The 24,563-nt window shown below is 29.6% G+C and overlaps 1 protein-coding gene across 1 annotated transcript in view; it reads right to left on the bottom strand.

Annotated features, from left to right (window-relative positions):
* LOC148309260 (potassium voltage-gated channel protein Shaw-like) overlaps nt 1-24,563 on the bottom strand; it is a 213,987-nt gene that overhangs the window by 158,699 nt on the left and 30,725 nt on the right. Inside the window, exon 2 of the mRNA XM_088260391.1 lies at nt 15,848-15,943. Coding sequence (XP_088116517.1) covers nt 15,848-15,891 — 44 coding nt within the window. The 5' untranslated portion in view covers nt 15,892-15,943. The remainder of the gene's footprint in view (nt 1-15,847; nt 15,944-24,563) is intronic.

Genomic DNA, 24,563 nt, shown 5'->3' with positions numbered 1-24,563 from the left:
CATCACGCCGCTTCTCCGCAGGGGTAGGCAGAGAGAATAGAACGCCACACCACTCTGTCTTTGCAAACATTCTTCGCCTATTCCACGTTCATGCATCTCCTCATACGACTCCTTACCTGACCACTTTCATGTATTTGGCATACCTGATCGTGCCATGTTTTTCTCGGTCCTACTCTGCTCCTTTTTCCAATTACATTCGCCTCATAAATTTTCATACCTCTTTTGCTCAAAAAAAAATTAATTTGTAGTTCTTTCTTATAAATGTTTACATTCAGACCTGAGGAGGAAGCTTAGCTTCCGAAACTAGTAGTCATAAATAAACTGAAGTGGTATAAAAAACAAGTGGTTTTTTAATAAAGTTATTTTCACGTTATTTTTTTCAAGAGCGTTATTTTGAAACACCCTTTGGTTTTATTTGATAATAACACGTTATTTTTAGAATATAACCTTATTTCCCAGAGAGATACGCCATCGCCCCACACCATACCCATCAAGCAGTGAAGGCATCATGTTACACACCCTGGAATACAAAAGGATTCGCTATTTGCGTTATCTCGAGTCCTCGTTCTAACCGTCAAGATAAATATTGTTATAACCTAGGTGAAACCCATCAATAATGATTTAGAAAAATAAGACACGAAAACATCAAAGAGTTTTTCACATAGAATATATTCTCGTATCACAAATTTATGAGGCAAATGTAATTTAAACCTTATAAAATTACCCTTGTCCGCTTCCGTAGTGTAATGCACGCTCGGCTACCGTTCTGGAGGTCCCGGGTTCGATTCCCAAGGGGGGTCAAATAAATATAAGTGATTTTTTCACTCTAATATTTATTCAACATTACCCTGGACTGGTACCTGAAGCTGATCACCTTTCCTTCATGTGTAAACGATCAAAATAACACTGCATTTATATGACGCAGTGCCCTATGCACCATTGGGGTGCGGATAAGGGTTTTATTATTATTTAAATTAAACAACCTTGTCTTAACCCTTTTTTTATTATAAGTACACTTTAACCTACCGGTTCCGACAAAAACCTTGTCATCATCAGGGTTTATTAGATTCTTAAACATTAAAATACTCATAATTAATTACATTACCTTACCAAAAACTTCCACACACTCCGTAAAAAATCCTAAATGTTATTTTTATTATACATTGCTTAGTAACTCCAAATTTAAAATACATATGGAATCACCCAAAAACAGTATGAAGCCGCGCGGTTATAAAATGCGCTACAAAGAATCTGCGAAAAACATTCAATAAATGTAGTTTAAACTTAACATTATGAAGTAATTCAAATACTTGAACGTGGTCATATCAGGAGTGGAAATAATTGGATGTGTATGTAGAGATGCATGAATGTAGAACAGGCGAAGATTGTGTACAAATACCGATTGGCATGGCGTTCAATTCTCTCTGCCTACCCTTGCGGGAAAGTGGGGAAGTGGCGTGACGGTTAGTGAAAACAATAAGCTTTTATGATATGATAATAATAAGGATTTATGTATATAAAGCATATAAATTTTAATTAAATCTTCTTCAAACTCTTATCCACACCCCCTTTGGTTCATAGGCCACTGCATTATATAAATGCAATGTGTTCTCAATCGTTAACACATGAGGAAAAGGTGATTAGCTCTCCGCTTCAGGTACCAGTCCAGGGTAATATTGAATAAATATGAGAGTGAAAAAATCAATTATATTATTTGACTCCCCCCTCGGAATCGAAATTAAATTGTAAACCTTAATCGAATTTGTATTGTAGTTCGGTTTCTGGAGGTTAAAGGTTCGATTCCTAAGAAAACCAAAATAATTTATGACAGTGATTTTTCACTCTTATTTTTATTTGAATTAACCCAGGACTTACTTCAAGCGCAGGGCTGATCACATTTCCTTTTTATATTCAACGACCAAGATAACACTTTTTCTATACGGTGTAGTCCCCTATGCACTATTGGTTACAGATAATATTTAAATGAAAATATTTCAATGTGAAATAAAAACGTTGTTTTATGGTATAAGACAGTAAAATGTTTGCAACAACTGATTTGCCGAAGACGCTTTAATCTTGAAATGGCAATATCCGATACAATTGCTCAATATGTACGATCGAGACAGGTTTCATCGCGTTCTAACGTCAGGATAATTAGAACAGTTGCTTTATGATATAAAATTCACGTCATCCTACGTACTGTGAATCTAAAAACATGAATTTAAAAACAACAAAAAAAAATTACCAAATTTCTCATAACATGGTTTGAATATATATATATATATATATATATATATATATATATATATATATATATATATATATATATATATATATATATATATATATATATATATATATATATATATATATATATATATATACATATATATATGTATATATATATATATATATATATATATATATATATATATATATATATATATATATATATATATATATATATATATATATATATATATATATATATATATATATACATATATATATATATATATATATATATATATATAAATATATATATATATATATATATATATATATATATATATATATATATATATATATATATATATATATATATATATATATATGTATATATATATTGGGTTGATGCAAAAGTTTTGACCGTTTTTTACATATATTTTTTTTTATTTTTTTTTTCTTGTGTATTAGTTATTTAATAAATTATATAATTTCCATCAGTTCTTCTCCCATCTTTCTATCAACTTATTAATACCAGTAGTATAAAATTCCGTGGATTTTAATGCGAAAAATGAAGTAAGGGATGTTTTTACCTGCTCTATTGAATAATTTTTTTCATCGTTTAAATTTTTTTGCAGTGATCGGAATAAATAAATATCAGAAAGAGCAAGATCTGGAAAATACAGTGGATGCTTGATAACATCCCAATTTAACTCATTTAGCTTGTGTTGGGTCATCATAGCCACATGTGGTCGCGCGTTGTCGTGATGAAACACTGCCCCTTTTCTGTTTACCAATTCTGGTCTATCCTTTTGAAGGACCATGTTCAATTTGGATAATTGCTGACAATATTGTTCTGCTGTACTTGTCTTATCGTGTTCCAAGAGTTCAAAATACACAATACCCTTATTATTCCACCAAACACAAAGTATAACTTTTTTTATAGGTTTCGGCCTTCGAAGTTGTTAATAGGGCTTGTCCAGGTATAGTCCAATGTCTTTTTCTTGTCACGTTGTTGTACACGACCCATTTCTCATCTCCTGTCACCAAACGATGCAAAAAAGGTTCATGTTTTTGTCTCGCACTCAAAACAACGCGCGTTGAAACACGATCCAATAAATTGGCAGCCGACAATTGATGAGGTATCCAAACGTCGTACCGCAAAACCATTTCCATACGCTTCAAATGTCTTAATGCGATTGTTTGGTTAACTCCCATCATTGACACAATCTCCCTGATGGTTAGACGTGGATTGGTGTCAATTATGACTTTTAATTCGTCGTCATCAGACTTCAATGGCTGCCCGGTACGTGGTTTATCAATGAGTGAAAAATCTCCAGATCGGAATTTTGCAAACCATCTTCGTACCTGTCGAACTTTGATGACATCTGCTCCATACACTTCACAAATGTTTTTGGTTGCCACACTCGCTGTACTGTCTTTACGGAATTTATAAAGTAAACAATGACGAAAAAGGACTTTATCGAACGACAGTTTGAAAAAATACAAGGGGTTATTACTGTACTCTGGCCAGGCCAAAACTGAATAGAAAGTAAAGGAAAGCATCTTTTATACAATGGAATCATAAAAAAAGAAGATACTATTCATGATTTTTGAAAAAAAAATTTTTTACCTGGGATCATAAAAAACGGTCATTACTTTTGCATCAACCCAATATATATATATATATATATATATATATATATATATATATATATATATATATATATATATATATATATATATATATATATATATATATATATATATATATATATATATATATATATATATATATATATATATATATATATATATATATATATATATATATATATATATATATATATATATATATATATATATATATATAAAAAATATTTTTTTTTCTGAATTTGAGTCGCTAAAAATATTATTATCAAAAAATGTTATTTTATATCGTGGGTTATAATTTTTATGTATTTATATTTCATCATAGTTTTTGTTAAGATCAATATAAAAAAGAGACTCTTAAATAAAGTGATAAAAATGATTTAAACTCAATTTCTGATATGCAAATACGTAGTTAGTCAAGAGTTGAGATGAAAATATACTCCCCTATGAGAGTTGTGAATATGATTAAATTGATACTCAAATACATCGCTGGCACTTAATCAATTTATAATGCTTTTATCGCAGAAGGGAATGTCTCTATGCGCGAGGTGAGTTAGGGTGGCACTTTATTTCAGGAATATTGAATTCCCTGTCATCGTCTTGATTGCGCCAGTCTCCCTTGTTTCCAGAAAATTCCCGGAAAATTAGTTTACTGGAATTTTCCATCATCCGTTAAAGCGCCCTTTTTCTACACTATGGTACACTGCGGAAAAGAACCCAATCTTCGCCACGTAGACTTTATCCAAATGAACACGCTTTTCCAAGACTCAAAATAATGGAAATAAAATTCTAAAAAAAACAATTATGAAGCATTTTTTTCTACATTCTCACATGGATGAAGAAGAAAATGGAAGTCTGGATATTTGCAGGGCTTATAATTCGACAAGTTATTTTATTCACAACACATTGGTTGTGAACAAGATTTTGACACACCAAAGTTCAATTCGGATTCATATATTTATTTCACACATCGGTCAATAAATTTGTACAAAGAACATCAAAAATATACAGAATACAGTTTGTTTAGTGGGTAAGCCTACTTATTTAACATTTGTAACAGTAGTCATATATTTGCGTTTAAATTTGTCCATGAGAAAATTCAGTTCCAAATGATTACAGGGTTTGCTCAAAGTAAATGGAAAAAGACGCTTCGACTATTAAGAGCTCCGTTTGGAACTGTTATAAGGTCAATAAAAAAGATAGAAACATATAAAAAGAGGCAGATTAGTCACTCTTTGAAAGCTCTTCATAAGTGCCCTTGAGGTAGTATTTTTCGAAAATGGTGCAATATTAATATTACATTTTTTTTTCATTTTGACCGTAACCGTAGTCTAATACAAAACTGTGATAAAAAAAATAAAAAGCTTCTTTACATCTCACCAATAGATGTCTCTAGTGAGGTTTTAGTGATTCATGAACAAGGTTTCTAAATTAGTTCATATATATAGAACTTCCAAGAATTTGAGTAGTGTGGTTGTCAATAATGGGTAGAATTGGTGAATGTTACACGTGTGTAAAGTGATCACTTAAACCAGCCTATGACGGTCGTAAGCCCCGTAAATGCCCAGACTTCCATATTCTTCTTCATCTTTGATGAGATGTCAAAAAATAATACAAAACTGTGATAATGAAGTAAAATTTTCTCGGTTATATTTTAGCGAAAAAACAAGGATTTGGAGAGCTTTGATAATTAAATAAAGGTTTAACAGTGTATTTTTTTTTCATAAAATAATGAATAGTTTGTTTCACTTTTGAAATGTTTCAAAACTTTTTGAACGCCACTGAGTAGAAGCAAATAAATAAATTATCGAAGATAGTGAACAGCCGTTTTCGATTCAATCCATTTAAAAAAGGCAATCAAAATAAATGATTATTTTCACACATGTTTGGATATTCTGAGTGATAGACAGTGACAAGTTGTGATTGATTTCATACGCTGGAAAAATATTGAGGCCACCACAAATCGAGCGAAGCGTTGAAAATCCTATGATTCATTTTTTAGCAATCATGCTTTTATTCGCGATTCTAGTTTGAGCATACTTTTGCTATTTTTGTTTGAGCTACATTATAGATTTCGCTGCGTAAATTCCAGTCGGCACATTTAAATACCCCACTGGTTTTATTTAGTTAATATAATCGTGGACCAGTATCTGATACGTAGAGCTTTAGTTTTGCGTAATTTAAATACAAGATATTAAATTTTATCAAAATTAAATTACGTTCATTTGATGCAGTGCCCTTTGCACCGTGGATCAAACATAAAGGTAAGTAGCACGTATTATTATTTTAAAGACAAATATTTGTATTATTTTTATTTACACATATTTAATATTCATGAATGTACCCACTATTAAAAATAGGATGAAAGTTGTGTAACAGTGGTTTCGAAGCATGAAACTTTGACTCAAAGTCCGCGACACTAATCCGACTCAAAATATATAAACTTTATTATTTAGTTACTCCCTAAATTTTTTAAATCATAAATAAATATTAAGAATAATTGCTAGAATTCATTCATATGTGATTTCACTATGGTTGAGTTACATATATTTTTTTTCCAGAGACCATTATTTAAAAATATGCAAATTTCTTCCCCAATTATTTCATAAACAAGAAGACGTCTGTAAACATTATTCAACATTTTTATTTAACTTAAAATTTGACACAATATTTTGCATATATTTAAATGAGGGTACTCTGTTAAATAAAACAAAAGCTTACTCAAATACAGATAGTGCCGAGAGCTCACATTAAAAAGAACGTGTCAAGTATATGGCAACAACTATTTATGTATAATAGTTTATGTTTTATTTTATCTCTGACTGGATTTTGTAGTTACCTACATCATCAGACTGGTTTGAGGCTAGACAAACTTCTTCGTTTTGTACACAAGGCATGGGTTTAAAAATACAATTTAATAAAAACAACGTAAAATTATAAGATGAAAAACTGTATAATATAAAATATAGTTTCGCCAAGAAAAGTTCAATAAGAAAACTAAATGTTATCTGTTATGTTATCTATAAGTGGATGGCTACAACGCTTTTTGCTGCAGCGTCCTCTTTAAACGTTTGGTGAATAAAGTTCAATAAATAATCGAAGACATTTTTTACAGGAAAGTGATATGGTGATCAAAAGATTTTTCATTTAATAAAAATGGCAGTTGATAAAGAGCACCCTGAATCTAGCGTCAAAGCTCTGGTCTGACAAAATATACGGAAATAGCTGAGTCAGTGTCTCCAATTTGAGTTATTTACTTTGCCACGCCTTCTGAGATGACTATCTTCCATTGTCCCTAATGCCGTTTCTTTCCCTGCGGCTACCAATGTTCCCTTAATCCTTGCTGCGCTCCTAGTAGGTTGATGTGGCCATTTCATAAATCACACAGATAAAAAATATTATATTTATACTATAAGTTTTTTTTTATTATTAGATTATATACATTACATACAATAGATACAAAAAAATCACAGGTTTTACAGTAAAATAATTACAGCTGGTCTCTAATTCATTCACTTTCTGTTTTGCCCTTTCAACGAGAAACAACCATCGACGGATACTGTTCTTAAAGACATGATCACTACTGGAATTCTTAATGGTTACGGGCAGCAAATAAAATATCTTTGGCGCAAGGAATGAAATTTTTTTTTGCGCAAAACTTGTTTTAATGGATGGGCCAACATAGTTTATATTTAATGCTGCCTGGGTTCGAATATTTTGTTAAGTTCTTACCTTATCCATTTTATTCCAGAAGTGAATCGATGCTTCGTTGATGAACAGTTGCCGTATACCTAGGACCACGAAGCTTCTAAATAGTTCATTGGATAATATGGTACTACAAGTTTTTCTTTTTCTTCTTCCATCCGCACTCAATGGTGTAAAAGGGACAGCATCAGATTGATGCAATGTTAAGTTGATCGTTAACTTTACGCAGATAAGGCGATTAGCCCTGAGCTTCCGGTACCGGTCCAGAGAGATGCTTCAGTCCTCTTCTTGTGTCCAGTATTGAACAAAGATCTCCCTCTTAGACTCCCACTACATATCACACATATATTTTAATTACCGTTTTTTCCTCACTCATTCGTTCTACATGCCCGAACCTTCTCAACACACTTTTAGTTTTATATATAGGTATATAATATCCTCGTACATGTTTAAAAATACATTCTTGGTTCATAATTTCCATCACTTAATAAACTTTAGATTTAAACGTTATATTATCAAAGCAATTGCGTTATCTTATTGAGTGCTATTAATTTAGTATAAATGTGTCTACTTTCAAAATCCGCCAGATCCATATAAGTTTATTTTTATTTATTTTATTTATTCGGGAATTGTACAGCTTACATACAAAAAAAATATATAAAACAAAAGTTACATTAACAATAATAAACTTTACATTACATTAACAAAAAATAGTTTCGTTAAAAAAAAGCCAATTAACTAATTCCACAATTATGTTATAAAACTATTTAAAAAAAATCAGAGATTAAACAAAAAACAAAAAAAGGATATTAATAAAATAATAGATTTAGCAGGAAGGAGAAGGAGAAGGAGAAGAAGAAGGTTGATTTTACAAAAAATGCTAAATTCTCCGAGTATCATTTATGTTTCAAAGAGTTGTCTATCTTTAGATAAAATATTATAAAATAGAGAATTTTCCCACATCTTTGGAAAGTTTTTCAGTTTTTAGAAAAAAAACACGAGACACAAACCGATAATGACGTCATCTGAATTTTTGACCTATCCCCGCTCTCAGATTAGCCGATATGGGTCAGAAGGCAAGTTTCGTGAATATATCGTAAATTGAAATACAACGCGGTTTTTAAGTATTATTTAGCGGGATTTTCAAGTATTTACATTTTTTAAACAATAAAACCCACAATTAGCATTCAGATAGAGTATTTATTTAAAAATATTATATAATTGGATTTGGTGGATTTTGAAAGTAGGCAACACAAATATTCGTGCCAATAATCACATCGTGATAGCCAATAATTGTTTCCATGAAATGATATAAATTGAGTTCGTGATTCGTTCATTGATTCCTGATGCGTTTGTATATTTTACGCAAACCAACTCGTTACTCGTTTCAATAGTGGGCTACTACAATCTAACTAAACTAATTAACCATCACTCCGCTTCTCCGCAGGGGTAGACAGAGATAACAGAACGCCACACCAATCTGTCCTCGTAAACAACCTTCCCCACTTCTACTATCATTCATCTCCTCGTACATACCCGCCGATTATTCCGACTTCTGACCTAACCACTTTCAATTAAAATAAATTCCTTAAGTTTTCTAAATTTGCGTCATAAATTCATTTTATGTACTATTCTTTCATTACTTATTTGATTTACATGCCTAAACCATTACAACACACCTTTTATTTTATTTTATTACCTTTATTTATATTTTTATTTATTTATTTATATTTTTATTATTAATAAAGTGAATTGCATTCATAAATAGTCAATGATCAATATTTTGTGTAGTTGTAAGTGTGTGAATAGTGGTGATAATATGTAGTATTGTTTGCATGCTGTTATAGTGGTCTGTATGTTCCTGATAGTAACCTAAGACAGCGTCGGCATATATTGTTTCACATTCCTTTACACAGGACCAACCTGCCAATGGTTATGCCTGTAGGAAGAGCTATCGCTATGTTCAACAATATCTCATTGGATATTGATCTGTTTCATGTGTCTAAAGGAGTTTTCTGAAGCGGGATTCTTCTACACCTTTAGCAAAAGTATTCTTGCATATTTTTTTATTTTAATGTATACGCTTTAAATTTTAAGTTTGTAATGTGTACGTTAATTGCAAATAAATAGAAAAGAATTGAATTGAATTTTAAAATTGTCTTGACGAATAGACGGGTATGTCTCAAAACCAGTAGACAAAATATATATGTATATGGGTGTGGTTATTTACTAATATTTGAAAAAGTAAACGCTTTGAATATTTATAGTATTGCGAATACTAAATCAACCTTACTCAATCTAAATTTTAAATACTAATTTTTATTTCGTTTTACGCTGAAGTATGTTCACCAAATTAAAGGCAAATACTTAGGACGCTACTAAAAAGCTCAAGCATTTACATATTAAAATATTTAATTTACGAAAAAGCTTTCCAGATTCACTTACATATTAGTTAATAAAATATTCAAAAGGTTAAAACGTAAATCTCAAATGTGAAATCACTAAAGGTTCTTCAAGTTACTTAAATGTATGAGTATTGGATATTACATGATATATAAACGACCAAAATACAGAATACAAATAAGTGAAAACTTCGATTGATACGAGAAAAACAAGTCTATTTTTATATTTCTTTATTCAATCTCTTAAATTTTTGGATGATTTTTTGTCCATGTTGCAATTACTTTCTTTTTTGGCATAGCTTTGCAGAAAAACATAGTTATTTGTAAAAAAAATATAAGAAAAAACTTTTGTAAAACCACATTTTGAGTTTATTAATGTAAACAAGATTGGACATGTGGAACGAAAAAGTGAGGAAAGAATAGCAAAACAAATTACTGAGGTGAATGTAGTTGAAAAAAGGAGAAAGAGATGATACGTTTAACTTTTGTACAGACGTTTCTTCATCTAACTACATTTGATATATAAAAAAAAACAGAATATGCAAAGCTTTTTTGATAAAATTAAGAAAGATTTCTTGAGATGATTTTAGTATATGCATCACATGAGTGAAGAAATAATAGGAGAATAAAATTTATGAGGTGAATATGGTTGGTAAAGAAGCAGAGGAAGCCCTACGAAAACTTGAGATAATCTAGTAGATCAAATACTATAATAAGTGGTCAGGCCAGGAGTCGGAATAATCGACGAGTATGTATAAGGAGAGAAATGTTTGCAAAGACAGAGTGGTGTGGCATTCTATTTTCTCTACCTACCCCTGCAGAGAAGCGGCCTGATGGCTCGATTTATTTTGTAATTTAAAAGTATTTTTATCGGTATGAAGATAGTGGAATATATTCAATTATTTTTTTATCGTATGTTTACAGATTTTTAGTAAAACTTCTGAGAATTTATGATTTACTACATTTTTACAACTGATCAATATTAAATGAAGTTTATCCCAATACTGAATATCAATTCAAAATTCAACCCTGCTTCATTTTGATATCATATATAAGGCATTCAATTGTGAAATGAAAAATATAAGACAGGATTCAATACAATGTTTACAGATTTTCCTTACATTGAAGAAAATAGTAAATCTCGGAGCGAAATGTCTTTCATAATTAAAAGTAATGGTTAAACATCATAAAGATTTTAACATTGAAATTAAACACACATAAGAATATTTTTGAGTTTATTAATGTAAACTTGACTTATTTAAAGATCTATCGATGTTTTCATCAATAGGTTAAAATACAAACTGATTGTATTTTTTTCCAGTATACCTTATATCAGGAGACATATTATAAGGCAAATGGCTTTATGGAATAACATAATAAGTTAAATATAAAGGAAAAGACTACTTTAATACGAGTTTATACATGTAAACACGACTAGTTTTTAGATCCACAGATTTTCTGACCAACAGGTAAAAATACAAACTGTTTAAATTTTCACCAAATGAAGTATCAAATAGCTAAAAAGTTCGTAGCATTTTTTAAAATGTCCTTTATTTTATTGAAAATTTATGAAACTAAACTTTTCTAACTCTATGTTATATTAAATGAAGTTAATTCCAAAACTAAAAAGACTGCTTCAAAATTCAACTCTATCTTATTTTGATATCAGATGTAAAACATTCAATTATCAAATATGAAATATTTGGCAAAGTTCAATACAAAGTGTGTTTTCAGATTTTCCGTATATTGAAAGAAATAATTACAGTGGTAAATCTTGTAGCGTAATGTGTCTTTCATCATTAAAAGTAACTTAGAAAGCACAAATTGGAGTCCCGCGGCGCTTTATGGATCAATTCCATTTGGAAAACTAGGACCCTTTATTATTACCTATCCCAACGATATTAATCGACCTTGATAGACAAAAAAACGAAAAAATCTTAAAATCTGACAAAGATAAAGTCTTTTGAAATTGGCACCGTAATTTTATTGTCCTCTTGTTATCTAGCGAAGTTATTTTTAAGACGGTTTGCGAACAAAAAAGTGAAATTTAGAACAGACTTTGAGGTAAGTGAAAAAAAAAATTAACCATTATCATTCCCTGACTAAAATTATGAAAGCTATTATTGTTTTAAGATTTAAATAAAGTGAAATTGACATTTTGTATTGTTAACCTGATAATATATATAAATTTAGATCATTATTTTACTTTAAATGTTTTATATACTCTCAAAATATGATGAACAAAAACGATTGAAGAAATTTCTAATAAATCAAATAATATTCGTATTTATTTACAATACAGAATGAAGTATGTATCTTACCTCGATAATGCTTTCATATTTATTGACTCATGGTGATCGTTAATAATCAAAATTATTTAATGGGGGAAAGCATTATTTTTATTAAAATGATTTACACGCTCTCAATGGATGATGAACAAAATAGGTTGGAGAAAATTTGAAATAATTTACATTATATTCGTATTTATTTAGGGTACTTAATGAAGTTTGTATCTTCCTTTGATAATGCTTCTAAATTTTTGACACACGGTGATCGTTTGTTATCTAAATTATTTATTTATAAACTGTTAACCTTATTCACTCTCTTGACTTTCCGTCCTCTTTTGAATATCCCCCAAAAAGTAAATGTTAAAGATGATTTTCTTGAAATATATTTAATATTTTATTTTTCGATTTAAATAAGTACTGATAAATATTTTCTGATTAACGATTGTAATTTTTTTTCAATAGTTATATCGTTTTTAGTAAAAAAAGCGAATATTTTCATATTCTTGCCTCGTCTTACTTGTCACGAATATTCTCCTGTATTATAAACTGGGAACTCTCTCATCTGAAGAACATTCGATCTCTCATTCTTGGTAATATTTCTTTTGACCTCCTTGGAAATCGAATCTCGGACTTCCAGAATGACAGCCAGATGCTCTTATCACTACACTACAAAAGCGGATTTTTTTTCATTATCTCTAAAGGTGCCATAAATAATATTCGTATCACAAAATATATTATTTTCATACCATAAACTATAAGAACGCCTTTCAAAACTACAAAATAAAAGGAAACATTACTCAAAGCTTTATTTTTCCTAGCTTTTCCTCACAGAAAAATGATAATAAAAGTATTAGCTATACTGTAATTTAAGGAAGACTCTGAAAAAAAGTTGTCAATCTTATTCCATAATAAACCACTTAAAATATCCCGTGGTTTTGTTCCTTAATGGTGGTAATACATTTCCTGCTTTTTCTTTGTGATCTGATTTATTAAGGGTCCACACAAGTAAGCTTTGTAATTTTTGTCTTTCTTTAGAGCTTAGTGCTTATATATTGTACATATATTCATTCTTTGGTTGAATAAAATATTTCATACTTTAATCTCCAAAGCATTTCAGCAGAATATTTTGAAAAATAAATTATGCTATATTTTTAATAGTATTTTTACAAAGTATAATTTATCACAATATTATTAAGAAACTTTTTTGCAGTAATTAATAAATATTCCTTTAAAAAATTAAATAAATTTGTAATAATAACTTTTTTATGTAAAAAAATGGTTATATAAAGTTATTTAATTTTATTAAGTTTATAAAATGTGCCACAAAGTATCTGCGGAAAACATTTAAGAAATAAAAATATAATTTAATTTCAACAATTGAATAAATAACCTGTTGTTTATTTTGCATTTAAGAAAAGGTGGGAATAACGGCACTTCAATAAAATTGTTATTAATATTTGTACATTTATTTTCTTCATTATTATTTATCTTTTAATGACGCTACTAATATGTCGTTTAATTTAATGAATTTAAAAAAAGTAGTTTATAGTTTCATAGTTTTTTTATTTAGATATTTACAAATATGTGTGAAAAAAACTATAGTTTATTTCCAACATAGTTGTTATTTTACTAAAGTAAAGTGTTTGGTTTCAATAATACAATGAAAACACGAAAAAACTACTTCATGCTTCATGGTTTAAAGAAAAGATTCTCGCTTCATAAATTCCATTTCCAAATAAACAATTAAGCGTAATTTTATTGAGTGCTACTTATTTATCCCAAATATTCGTGCTAATAATCACATCGTTATAGAAAATTATTGTTTCCCTGAAACTGATATAAATTTACTAATCGATTCTGCGTAATACATTTGCATATTTCAAGTCAAACCAAAACTTAGGATTCGATACTCGATTAATTTGTGAGTGACAATCAATTGATTATTAATTAATTATCAAAATTGAATATTTAAATAATTTCTTTAAGATCTAAAAAAGAAAAAAAAAACACAAGTAATTATTTTGTAAAAGAAAAACACTTGTTTTTACCACTTGAGTTAAAAGTAGTAGCAGTAGTAGTGGAGTTACATATATTTCATAAATAAAATGTAACTTTGTTTTAAAATCACTACATTAATTTTATTTTAACTTAATTATAATGTCTACCGGTTTCGAAGCTAACCGCTTTTTTATCAAAACTGATTAAATATTGATAAACACAGTACACATTAAAATTAAGATATAATAATATATTTATAGTGATTTTAAAACAGTGTTCCGTTTTAATTATAAAATGGAAAATCACAAAGTTCGTGCTTCAAATATAATTTATGGAATTATATTTCATTTTATAACGACTAGTATCGGAATTTTGTCCGCCTCCGTAGTGTAATGGTCAGCATGTTCGGCTACCGTTCTGGAGGTCCCGGGTTCGATTCCCACGGGGGTTTAATAAATACAAGTGATTTTTTCACTCTAATATTTATTCAATATTACACTGGACTGGTACCTGAAGTGGAGGGCTGATCACCTTTCCTTCATGCGTAATTGATCGAGATAACACTGCGTTTATATGAAGCAGTGCCCTATGCATCATTGGGGTGCGGTAAGGGTTTTAAAAGTATCGGAAGCTATGCTTCCGTCTTCAGGTCTGAATATTTACGTTTAAATTTAGACCTGAAGATAGAAGCATAGTTTTCGAAACTAGTCGTTGTAATAAAATAAAATGTAAATAAGTGGTAAAAAACAAGTGTCCTTCTTTTACAATTAAATCACGTCTTACCACAAAGTGAATGCCCAAACAATAAATGAAATTGTTAATATTTTGGACTATCTTTAAGTATGTTTCTCCAATTTAAAGCAAATTCAAAGACTGCTAGTGCATATATTAAACTTTTTATTATATTTTTTATTATTGAGTTCCGAAAATTTGAGTAGTGTGGTTGTCTATTGTAGGTAGAATGGTGAATGTTATATGTGTATAAAATGATAGCTTAAACCAGCTAATAACGAGGCGTAAGTTCGCAGGATTCTATATCCTTTTTTATTTTAGTTGATATCGCTCACTCCTTTCAAGAACGTCATAAATCAAAAATTGGTAATTTTCAGTTGTGGATGTTTTCAGAATGCCCAGAAAATGTACTATATCCCAGCAAAAGAAGCATATTTTTAACTTAATGTTTACCCGCCACAGGGCAGAAAGTGTTGTTTTTGCATTCTGAAGAAAAGGTATTGTTTCATTATTTTTTTTAATATATTAAATCTTTTTCAAATGGAGAAAAAACCTTCAGGTTTTACCTAAAAAGATGTGTTGCACAGTAAAAAATTCAATAAGTGGCTTGACATTTATTTTTAATACATTGTGTTATATTTTTAAACTTAAAAAACGCTCATCTGAAAAATCAAGATTTTTGATTTATGACGTTCTTGAAAGGAGTGAGCGATATGTCAACATGTAATTGGAGAATTCCAAAGACATGTGAATGTAGTAAGATTGGATTGATTTCGGATTTCTCAATATAATCAGCGCTAGGGGATGGGGATGACAAATTGAATGTAAGGGTTTGTTAGTTACCTTATTCCCCCTACATTGAGTATGATCCTATTTTCGCCATCCATCTCCGCTGACGATGTATCATTATTTCACTGTTCTCGCGAATTCTTCACCGGCCTGGAAATAAGAGAACATTTTATTATTTCAGGAAAGTATCTGCACTTATATCATGCGTGAAAACACGCACGTGAAACATAAATAACTACCCATATTTTTCAAAAGGAAATTATCACATAAATTTCACGTGCTTATGAAAATGGTATCAAGACAAAGGCCTCTGCAGATGTTTTTTCAATATAAAAAATAATAATTCATGAACGTTTGCTGAAATTGTATATGCTAATGTGATCGTTTATAATATTTTCACATTCCGTAAAGCAATTTTAATAACATTTTCGATTTAATAAAAATGTTTACAACATTTTGAGTGTGTCCAAATACTTGTTCACAAAATCTGGATTATCTCCAATTACAGGAATTATTTTCATATTATTTTTTGACATCTCATCAAAGATGAAGAAGAATATGGAAGTCTGGGCATTTACGGGGCTGACGACCGTCATTGGCTGGTTTAAGTGGCCACTTTACACACGTGTAACATTCACCAATTCTACCCATTATTGACAACCACACTACTCAAATTCTTGGAAGTTCTAAATATATGAACCAATTTAGAAACCTTGTTCTTGAATCACTAGAACTTCACTAGAGACATCTATTGGTGAGATGTAAAGAAGCTTTTTTACTAAACAGAAACTCTTATATTAGTATGTGAGGTCCGAATCCTGGATTATAATCACACACATGAGAAACGCCAGAAAATACCATTTTCATTTTTATTATTTTTTTAAGCTTATAATTTGACCAGATAACGGTCGTCAGCCCCGTAAATGCCCAGACCTCCATATTCTTCTTCATCTTTGATGAGATGTCAAAAAATAATAATTCAAATGTTTGTTCACTATATTTTCTAATTATTTTGTGGATATGACATACGACATCATTTAATAAAATAGCTGATAGAGGACAGAGTATAAGTAATATTTTAATATAATTAGATTCCGCATAATGTATTTTGTATATTAAAAGCATTGTTAACATTGTGGTATGGTAATATAACACTTTCCTAATCATTCGTCGTTCACTTCGTACAAAAGTTTTTTTTATGTGGTATACACAAAGTGAGCGATGAATGATAAGGAGAGTGTAAAATTATTTTATTATCGATTTGAAAACGCTTATCAGTTATAAGTGATCCATTCCGTTATTAACTAGCTCCTAAAAATATAAAAAAAATATTTACTAGGTTTTACATGTTCTATTACCAAGTTTCTGTTGATCTTAAGCGTTTTTGCCATGAGTGGCTATGATGCTAAGAGCGGCCATTTCTATAAGTGACGATTTTGATTTGAGTGACTATTTTATTTTGAGCGCCTCATTTTCTTTTAGTAGCCGTTTTGCTTTGACTTGCTTTATTGTTATAAGTGACTGCTTATTAGTATATTCTTAGATTGGTTATGGTAATATATTTTTTTCTTCATTAAATGCGATCTATTTTCACAAGAAAATAATAATTTATGAATTAATCTTTCATTAAAATATATATTATTATCATAATTATTTTAATATTTTGGTTTCGGGCTGTGGTCCCGTGGTTAGTGTCGCGGACTCTTGAGTCAGAGTTTCTAGGTTCAAACTCACTCTACCATAATTTGATACATATTTCTAACAATGAGCCGCTTCGGCGCATATAAATAGTATGAAATTGAAGTATTTTTGTAAATAATAAAAACCCAAATATTTATTTTTATTTAAACAAATAAATAAAATAAACGCTTAACAAAATATCTTTGAAAAAAGAGAATTTTGGTCATACGATCTGAATTGCAATATCGGGTATTGAAAATGCCACGTAATAAAATACTGAAACTTGTTCGTACATACATGTACTCGTATAGTGGGTACATCATGTACGTTATTTGCAAGTTTATTGGTTTTCGAAGCTTCATAAAAGCATTCTTTATTCGTTTCATCAAACACTCTTCACAAATTCACTGACAATGATTGAGTATTGAAGCCGTATATAATTATATCCATCGGCACCCTTGAGAAGGATTTATTTTGGATCAATTTCAATGAAATCTGAATGGCACCAAATGAATAAATTGCATCAGATTTTTTTAGTATAAATTTCTCGTTCTACAAATGTTGTCTGCTACCATGGTGTAGTAATTACTTCTTTTCGTTACCATGCTGGAGGTTCCAGGTTTTAATCCCAGAGGGGGGGATAAATGGATAAATTTAGGTATTATTTTTACTCCCGCTTTTATTTTATATTACCTTGCTACCTGAAGCGCGAGACTAATCACTTTACCTTCATATAACTAAGGTTCAAATTAATATTGCATCAATTTGATGTTGCAGTGCTTTATACACCAATTGGTGTGGATGCGGTTGAAGGGTTTTAGTTATACCTGAACATAATTATGTGTAGTTCAAAGTAAACCGAATGATAACTTTATATTACGTACTTTAGTATTTCTTGTCTACACATTTCTTCTTCTTCTTCTTTTTAATGGCTTTTCACCCATCTTGGGTGTTCTAGCCAGTGTCGAGTTTTTTATTTTTTACACTTTTTACATTTGAGTTTCAAGTGTTAGTATTCCTGTTAGTAGGGTTAGTTATATTAGTTTGTTTAATGAGTTATTGTAGTGAGTTATCACACATCTTTACAAATTTTTATAATAAATTTCAAGATATTTACAAATTATTTTATATACAAGTTTGTAAGGGGAGGCTGCTACACATTTCTTCCACACTTAAATGATGCATAAGGTATGGTATCTTTCACACCATAGTGGTACATATGGAGGGTGCTATTTTTTTTATTTATTTATTAACTTATTCTGAGCCATAGCAATGCATATCCGAGTACAAATTAAAAAAGAATATAACGTGGAATAATATATTTTTTAAACCGTTTATATTTCATTGAAATATTTATTTTTAGTATTAATTTCTATTAGTACTTACTCTTAGAAAGAAATTATGGGTTTATGATAGTTCAAGTATATCACAAAGTACCTGCCCTTCGAACTAATTATGTGCGGAGTTCACCGATGTTTCGTATGGCTAGTGAATACAACTCATGTTTTAGCCAAGTTGACATGTTCAATTTCGGAAAATCTGTGTTGAAAAGTCGAATGGTGATCATATTGTCCTCTCAGGATCTTTAAAAACTATGCCTCTCTGCATTGTATGTGTGTCCCTACTAGAATCAACATCACACACAAACGTACACACACACACACACACACATTCGTTCATTTACTAAATCTACACTAAATATTTTGTACTAATCTTTATGTTTCTGTGGTTAACTATAATTGGCTTGTTTAATTTATATCTTTGAATTGTTTTGTTTAACATATTGATGTTGCTTACTAGAGTAAAAATATTTAAAAAATAATAAATAAATAAATAAAACGAGAAAATACTGCGTCGATGGCAGTGCCTGATCTAGTTGTAAACTGACCAATCGGTGTTTAATTTCAACTTTATTATCTATCAAATTTTACATAAAAAAATATAATCATTGCTTGACTTTCTTTGTTGTTGAAACCACTATCTTTGGCATTTTATCCTGTTTTTATCTGAACAATTGGTGCAAAAGGTGAATTTCAATTTTGTAATTAGCGCTTGTTATTCAATGAAAACATCTAGTTGAATCAGGTTGAAAGCTTCCAAACCATCCCTTTGGCGGAAAGGCTAGATACAATATGGCCGCTCTATTTCCGACCCAGTTTATCTGAAAAGTACTCACCCCCATTGAAATGTTTTCATGAAACATTTCTCCGTATTAATCTCATGAATTTGCTCACTGAAAGTGCACACTGAAATATGCTAATATTTAATGAGAATTTTCAGGTTGACTTATTTTCAAAAATATTAAGTCAAGTATATTTTAATCTTACATAATTTCCATGTTCATTCATTTTATCTCACTTTTAACAAAACAGGATCATAATTTGGATTCAATAACATAACTTACTCACTAACAATCTCGCTGCTTCCCTCAGGGGTAAATAGACAGAATAGAACGCTACACCTATCTGTATTTACTCACGACCATTACCTCCTCTACACTTATGCATATACTTATACCTTCAACAGAAGACGCTGCCATGGCGGTCAAAATTTGTTTCTAAAAAAGTATGTTTTTACCATCATTGTTGTATACAGAAAGAAAGGTGTATTAATACACACATTTAGAACTGAAAATCCTCCTCCTTCTCCTGAAATTCATCCTTAATATGAAATCGATAAATCAAATATAATTCATTAATTTATATCAATTTCATTCATTTTACAACTTTTTCCTTCATGTTGAGATATTAATAAAAAAAATACTCTTATTATGAAAAACCTAGATTTTTACACTAAAAAATTGGTGAAATATCAATGAAGCTCAAAATGTTATTTAAAAATGAAACTCAAAATGTGATGGTGTCGGGTTGTGATCCCGTGGTAAGTGTTGCAGACTCTTGAGTCAGAGTTTCTTGGTTCGAGCCCACTCCACCACAATTCGATACCTTTTTCTAATAATGAGCCGCCAAGGCTCACAGAAACAGTATGAAATTGAAGTATTTTTGTAAATAATAAAAACAAAAAAAAATCTGTTTTAAAAATTAATAATAAAAATTGGCAGTTGAATCTCACTGTCTGGAAACATAACAACAAATATTCATTAATTGATTCGCCAGTCACTTTGTGGTAAAATCTATCCATTTTTCATTAATGTTTTAATTAGTAAATACCACTAAAATCTACTGTGACACGTGTTTCGATGCATTCCGCATCATTGTCAAACATCGTATGTTTGAAAATGATGCGGAATGCATCGAAACACGTGTCACAGTAGATTTTAAGATAAAGTGGTATTTACTTAGTAAAACATTTATTAAAAACTTATATTCAGTTGAAAAAAATAATAAAAAACGATATAAATAAAGTATTCGTAAAAAATTATTTGTCATTCAGAATTTTCAACGCTTTATAATATCTGAAACAAAATCATAACATAAATTTATTTGTGAAGAAACAAATATCAGCTCAAAGTAAATAAATGCCGTGGTTCTATTAAAATTTAGAAACAAATTTTAAAATTGAACAGGAAATGAGAGTGCTTTTCAGAGTGATCGAAAAACAATCACCATTAATTTATTTTCTGAACTCGTAGATCCTTCTCACAAAAAAAGAGTTATTGGTTCCCTCGATGGGAGAAAAACACATCCAATAAAATTAAACCACTCCTTCTGCAAATGAACATGGGTTCGAAATGAAAAAATATGTTGAAAAAAAGACTTTTGGTTTTTGAGATCTTTTTAATATATTCCAAACCAACGATATCCCTTTTTTTCAATTAAAAATGAACTAAAAATTTTAATCCCAATTTGTTGAAAAATTAATTTCCATCTCTGTATTTTTTAAAAACATTTTAATTCATCATTTCACATCATTTCACATATGTTTCACATCTGTCCACCTCCGTAGTGAAATGCTCAGCACGCTTGGCTACCGTTCTGGAGGTCCCGGGTTCGATTCCCAGGGGGGTCAAATAAATATAAATGATTTTTTAACTCTAATATTTATTCTATACTACCCTGGACTGGTACCTGAAGTGGAGGGTTGATCATCTTTCCTTCGTTAGTTTGCGATCAAGATAACACTGCATTTATATGATGCAGTACCCTATTCACCATTGGGGTGCGAATAAGGGTTTGAGAGATTTCACGTATATTTAAATAGCAAAAAAAAATCCAGATTTTTTATCATTGTCAGTTTAAAGAATAGGATTAATTTTCGTATTCTTGGCTTGTTCCTCTTGTCGTGAATATTTTGGTACAGGAAACTATTTTGCCCGAAGCACATTTTAACTTTCAGGCTTTCATTTCAGGCTATAAAATTCAAACAAGGCATTCTGAATCGATTTCAAAATACAGCTTTTTATACTGAAGAAAGTGCTATAATACGCTCTCCTTGGCAATTTTCCTTTTTATCTTTTGCTTTGTTCTCGTGAAAACAAAGTCGGATGGAGGTTAAGATAAATTAATCGTTTTTATAATGTTTGCTGTTGATCACATCAATTCAGGTTTCTCTTTGAAATTTTTCCATAAAACGTATAAATTCTTATTTTCCACGTGTAAATTATTGAAAACATTTTCCATAATAGCTGTTATACTAAAAAATATCTTTGATAATATTTAATTAATATTTTAAATCTAAATTTCGCTCGTTTTATTATTCTAAAAATCTAAAAATCTTAAATCATAAAGGATTATTTCTTGAATGTTTTCCGCAGATATTTTGTGGCACATTTTAAAAACTTTATAAAATTATCCAACTTTGTTTTAACCACTTTTTAAAAAAAAACTGGTTAAAACAAAGTTGATTAATTTTATAAATGATTTTTTTGTTTTGATCATATCAAGTTCTCTTTAATCTACCTTTACCTCTATATTCAACAAAATTTGCCTCATGCATTGGTTTTACTATTATTTCATCACTCATTTGATTCAAATGCCCAAACCATCTCAACACACCTTTCTTAATTTTATCGAAAATGTTGTCTCACCTTGCATTCTTACCACATATCACGATTCGAACACCTGTCATACATCGTTTGACGCACATTTGTCTGGAAGATCGCAGTCTACTTTCGTCCTTCTTTTTTTAACTTCATTCATTACTTTCATATATAGGTTTGAATCTAGGGTTCCGTTGTGTACTTTTAGTTTAGCTTTTGAAAATAGGTTTTAATTTTTTTAAACATATTTCAGTGCACCATTCACTCTGATCATTTTTTTCTACATCAATATTTTCGTCTCTAGGAAACGTACTTCCCAAATATGCAAAACAAATATCTACCTGTTTCGAAATTTTTCCATTTACTACTACTCGAATTTTACACCCAGATGTAGAAAAATGTGAATAAAGTGAGTAATATGGTTACTACTTATGTGTAGAACGGTTTATATATATTTTTTTCAAAACATATGATATACGTAAGTCATATATATAATATTCCCGATGAGTAATTTTTATTTCTCATTTTGGGGCATGGGATTAAGGTTAACAAGACTGGCACGCAAATAATAAACTTACAAAAATATATTTTTTAAATAATCAATACTAATACATGGCAAAATATAAAAACAATAAACAGGTATAAAAAATAGGCATAAGCAGCATATTTAAAAGAAATAAATGAGAAAAACAATTAGGTAAGAAGCATATTTAAAATAAACAATTGAGAAAATAAAACAAATGAGAAAATATAAAAAAAAACATAAGTTAAAACCAAAATAAGATAATACGACTAATCACTACATATATATCAATCCATAAAGTATTTTTTCTGATCATTTATTAATATATTACATAGTGTATGGCGTGAACATCATTGTAGAGAACGTGATTTCCATTATTCCCATGTAAAAAAAACTCATCTTTTTTCATATATCTTAATAGGTCATTTTGTAAAAATAAAAGTGGTTTTGGCGTATATATTTGATCACAAACAACTATTTAACCTAAATAACTACCAGTTACTTGTTTTTATGCGTTACAACTTGTTTTGACGACAAAATAGATTCTCGAATGTAATGGATAAATTCGATTACCAAGTTGGTATAAATCTATTGCCTTCACGTTCATTTCAGTACGTATAAAAATGATCATTGAGAGAAAAATTGTGGTAAGTTTGCGCAATATCGAAAATCTTTTCCCCCAAATAGGTGATATATTTAAGAAGTTGTTATATAGAATTTTATAGTGATTGTATAATGTCGGATTACATCCAAAATAAGGAGATTGTAAAAATATGAATTTTGTAGTGATAAAAGTTATATTGAAAAAAAAATCTTTTATGTTGATCTATATTAATATTATAATTTATATTTGAAGCGATAACTTTGATTTTTTCTATTTTATTATTAAAATACATTTTATTTTTAAATTATGGCTTGGTGGCTTGGTGGCTCTGCAAAAAATGCTCTAAATGTATACATTGTGATACAAAATGTATATAAATAAAAAAATAAATGTATCATTTTCCTTAACTACAGAAAAACATTTTTCTCTCATTTTACCAATAGGTAGTCAGTTAGTTACAATGCTCTTCCGTTGTTCGAGTAATTTCTCTTTTCTGTATACCCATACAATAGAGCAATATCAAACTTGTTTCTGAACATATGTTCCAAAAGTTAAGATGTTCCAAAAGTTAAGTTGTGACGGGATTTGTGTCGCCTACTTTCAAAATCCGCCAGATCCATGTTAGTCGATTTTACAAAAAAATGCACAATTCTCCGGGTAATATTTATGTTTAACAAATTTGTCTATCTTTAGACAAAATATTATAAAATAGAGAATTTTCCCATTTTTTTAGAAAATTATTCAGTTTAAAAAAAAAACACGACAAAACCGATAATGACGTCATATCAATTTTTTAACTATCTCCGCTCTCTGATTGGCCGATATGGGTCAGAAGGCAAGTTCCATGAATAATAATAATAATAATAATACATTTGGATAACTTATATGGCGCCATTGTATGAATATAGCAGAATTTGAAATACAACTCTGTTTTTAAGTATTTTTTTGCAGGGTTTTCGAGTGTATAAATATTTTAAACAATAAAACCCACAATTGGCATTCCGATAGAGTATTTATTTAAAAA

Source organism: Brachycentrus maculatus, unplaced genomic scaffold (genome assembly GCF_059751285.1).
Source record: "Brachycentrus maculatus isolate JH-2025_06_01 unplaced genomic scaffold, ASM5975128v1 h1tg000134l, whole genome shotgun sequence".
NCBI lineage: Eukaryota > Metazoa > Arthropoda > Insecta > Trichoptera > Brachycentridae > Brachycentrus > Brachycentrus maculatus.
This window is presented reverse-complemented; position numbering and strand designations above follow the sequence as displayed.